The 3,026-nt window shown below is 38.5% G+C and overlaps 1 protein-coding gene across 2 annotated transcripts; it reads right to left on the bottom strand.

Annotated features, from left to right (window-relative positions):
* Nucleotides 1-514: 514 nt before the first annotated feature.
* Nucleotides 515-2,347, bottom strand: LOC112012521 (large ribosomal subunit protein eL24). 2 transcript variants are annotated; one of them, XM_024044891.2, is made up of 5 exons: nucleotides 2,220-2,347; nucleotides 1,911-1,986; nucleotides 1,663-1,764; nucleotides 999-1,147; nucleotides 515-779 (listed from the first exon to the last, which is right to left on the bottom strand). In XM_024044891.2, the coding sequence occupies exons 1-5, from the start codon at nucleotides 2,228-2,230 to the stop codon at nucleotides 623-625; spliced, it is 495 nt and encodes a 164-aa protein (XP_023900659.1). In that variant the 5' UTR covers nucleotides 2,231-2,347; the 3' UTR covers nucleotides 515-622. The 2 variants fall into 2 exon arrangements, with proteins under 2 accessions (XP_023900659.1, XP_023900660.1); XM_024044892.2 differs by lacking the exon at nucleotides 2,220-2,347 and having other exon boundaries at nucleotides 1,911-1,997.
* Between the last annotated feature and the right edge of the window lie 679 nt (nucleotides 2,348-3,026).

The raw sequence follows: 3,026 nt of genomic DNA, 5'->3' as shown, positions 1-3,026 counted from the left end.
ATGTGGCTTCAACTAGAGATTTTTTGAAGTCAGAAAAGTGATCAACTGGAGATAATGGGTGTTTAGTTAGAGGAAAAAAAGAAATTGGCCAAACTACTGAAGATTTCTTTACATAAAATTCCCAGCAACCATTCAAAAAGGCCGATATGGGTAGCAGCCTAGCACTTGGTGCACAGTAGTAAAACACATAATTCTTAGCAATAATAAACACCTCTGTGGAATCTTTCATTATAAGTTTATTATAACAATTAAACAAAAACAGCCAACAATTCCTTGATTATGTATTGTGTACCAAACTACTTTGCTTCCATGGGCTACAGTTTTATTCAGAATAACACTAGATTACAAAAAGCTCATATAAGTTTAGCAAGAGCACACTAGCAGTAACTTCTGGGCAAATGCTAATGCTAAATTTCACACATTCACCTCAACCCACCCACCATGAATAATGTGCAAGTACTCAGATGTCATAAGACCCTACAGCAACAATTGCAAATTCACACGGTAGTAATATCGGGGAAAATGATTGCAACAAGATCAATCAATTCTTACACAGCATTCAAAAATGAAAGATTCTACTAACTGTTACTCCATGAAAAGAAAATACGAACAAAACAGTGGCTCAGCGCTTTCCACCACCACCTCCAAGCTTAGGACCCTTCGGTGCAGCTCCCTTGGGATTGCTACCCTTACCCTGCGACTTCTGTGTTTTGGCAACTACTTCTGCCTTCTTTGCCTTCTTTTCATCCTTTGTTTTCTTGATCCTTTCCTTAATTTCACTGCAAAATACACTCAATCAGTATGTCAAAATCTCCTTGTAATCCTTATATAATAGTCAGTAAGCAAATCCTACACATACAAAACTTCCGTGGGTAAGGAAACGCTAAAAGAACAATCAGGATGTTCATAAGATTTAACATGAGTCACATAACAATAGAAAATATATAATAAAATGAAAAAACTGTCAATCCAAAAGTAGAGAATACAAGAAAACACACCGGAGAGCAGCTTCCCTAGCAGCATCACGAACTTCTGGCTTCTCAGCTCTCCTCTTCTGGATAATCTCTAAGGTGGCACCAACGATGGACCTAGAGTAGGGCTTCTTAGCAGCACGTCGCCTCTTCTTCACAGCCTCTTGAGCAATATCCTAAGTGTGTCAAGACCATAGGCACATTCAATCAATTTGGGCAAATATATCATAAGCTTGTCAACAATTTGGAATACGAAACAATATATATTATCTTGCTAGAAGCAATAGCGGTGCAAGAGTTCTCAAACCAACTTAATATCCAAATTTTTTTTCTAGGCTAAGATACTAACACATCTCATTAAAGCTAAGTTATTGGAAATGGGCAAAACTTGTCCAATTCAACCAATTAATTTCAACATTGTGGTTGCATTCACCAATGCAGCACAAAATGGATCATCGTTTCTCAAGGACAACTAAATTCAACTATATGGTTGTGTTAGTCCAATGCACCTAAGTAATTATGGGTGCGTTTGTATAAGCTGTTGGAAAACTATGTTGAGTTTAAAAGGAGCGTTTGTCGCTATTTTAATCTCCCAAAACTCCTAACCAAAAGCACCCTATACCTAAGTTTTTTCCATAAGTAAATTCCACATAATCTTAAAATCATATACAAAATTCAAAAGGTTTCACACCTTCTTATGTTGCTTTCTGTACATGGCGGTCCAGGTAAGCTTCGATGGCTTCAATTTGTTGTGGAAGTACCTCTTGCATTTTGAATTGAGAAACAGGAACACCTAATGAAATTTGAAAGACAGAACAAAAAATCCCACAACATTGTCAAACATATCAATAAAAAAAATTAAAAAAAAAAAAATCCAAATCAACTCTCTTTAAAAACATGCGGTGATACGGGAGACAGAACCTTAAATCGTTAAACAACCTGAGAATCAGAACGAATAAACCTAATGCCTCTCCCGGGGTATATCTTGGATCCACTGAAACGACACAGTTCCGTCCTGATATTCATTTTTCCAACATCATCGTATATATTAATCGTTAGATTTGAACAGCGTATCAAACAACAACTTTAAATATTATTATCTTTGATTCAGAGAAACACAAGCTTATTCTATGTTTGGATTAAGATTATGTATTAAGCATGAACCAAATGAAAAAAAGTCATTTCAATTTTGAGATCCTAGTTTTGATTTAGCTAGCTAGAGAGAGAGAGAGAGAGAGAAGAACATACTTGAGAACCATGGCTGCTGGTTTGGTTGCTTAGCTGCGCGCCTTACCTTTGATTGCACAGAGAGAGAGAGAGAGAGAGAGAGAGAGAGAAACCCTAGAAAGCTGAATCAGTGAAAACGCGGTATATGTATATCAGGAAAGGATAATAAATAGCCCTTCCATTTGAAAATAACTACGAAAATGCCACTTTGATGAGGGGCTCTATTGCTACTTTGCTAGGCCCAAATAGTTAGCCCAATTTTAGCCTAAAATTCAGATCAAAATAGTTAAAGCCCGTTTCGGGTTCTCAGCCAACCAGCTCGTCCTTTGTTTTAGATGGATCGTATTGCTCGGCCCAATTTGTCGCATAGAGGAGAGTACTAGAATTGTCCACGAGTTGGGTTTGTGCCCCAACCTGGAACTAACCCGCCAAATTCGGGTGGTAGAGAAGCTAACCCACTGCCAACCGTCGGAAACCACGGGTCAAGTCGGTTTCGGTTCGAGTCAACGACGATTTGTTTTGGATCAAAACTGACAGATCTCAATGGTGGAGATCTTGACGCTAGTAGTGGTAAAGATCTTGGCGAATCTCGTCAAAATCTGGCCGAATCTCGTCAAAATCTGGCCGAATTTTGATGGATCTCGTTGAAATTTAGTCAGATCTTGACGAATCTCGTCAAGATTTGGCTGGATTTGCGTTTGGAAAAAGGAGTCCAGTTGGGTCGGTTGGACTTGGTTTTTCATGCGAAGACTTGTCAACCGACCTGTCGGATTCGGTTTCTAAAAACGAAAATCTGTCGTCAGCGGCTGGTTGTGCAAGTTTTAGTCC

Source organism: Quercus suber, unplaced genomic scaffold, assembly GCF_002906115.3.
Source record: "Quercus suber isolate HL8 unplaced genomic scaffold, Cork oak 2.0 scaffold_287, whole genome shotgun sequence".
Lineage (NCBI taxonomy): Eukaryota > Viridiplantae > Streptophyta > Magnoliopsida > Fagales > Fagaceae > Quercus > Quercus suber.
The sequence above is the reverse complement of the archived record's forward strand: the minus strand, read 5'-3'. Positions and strand labels throughout refer to the sequence as shown.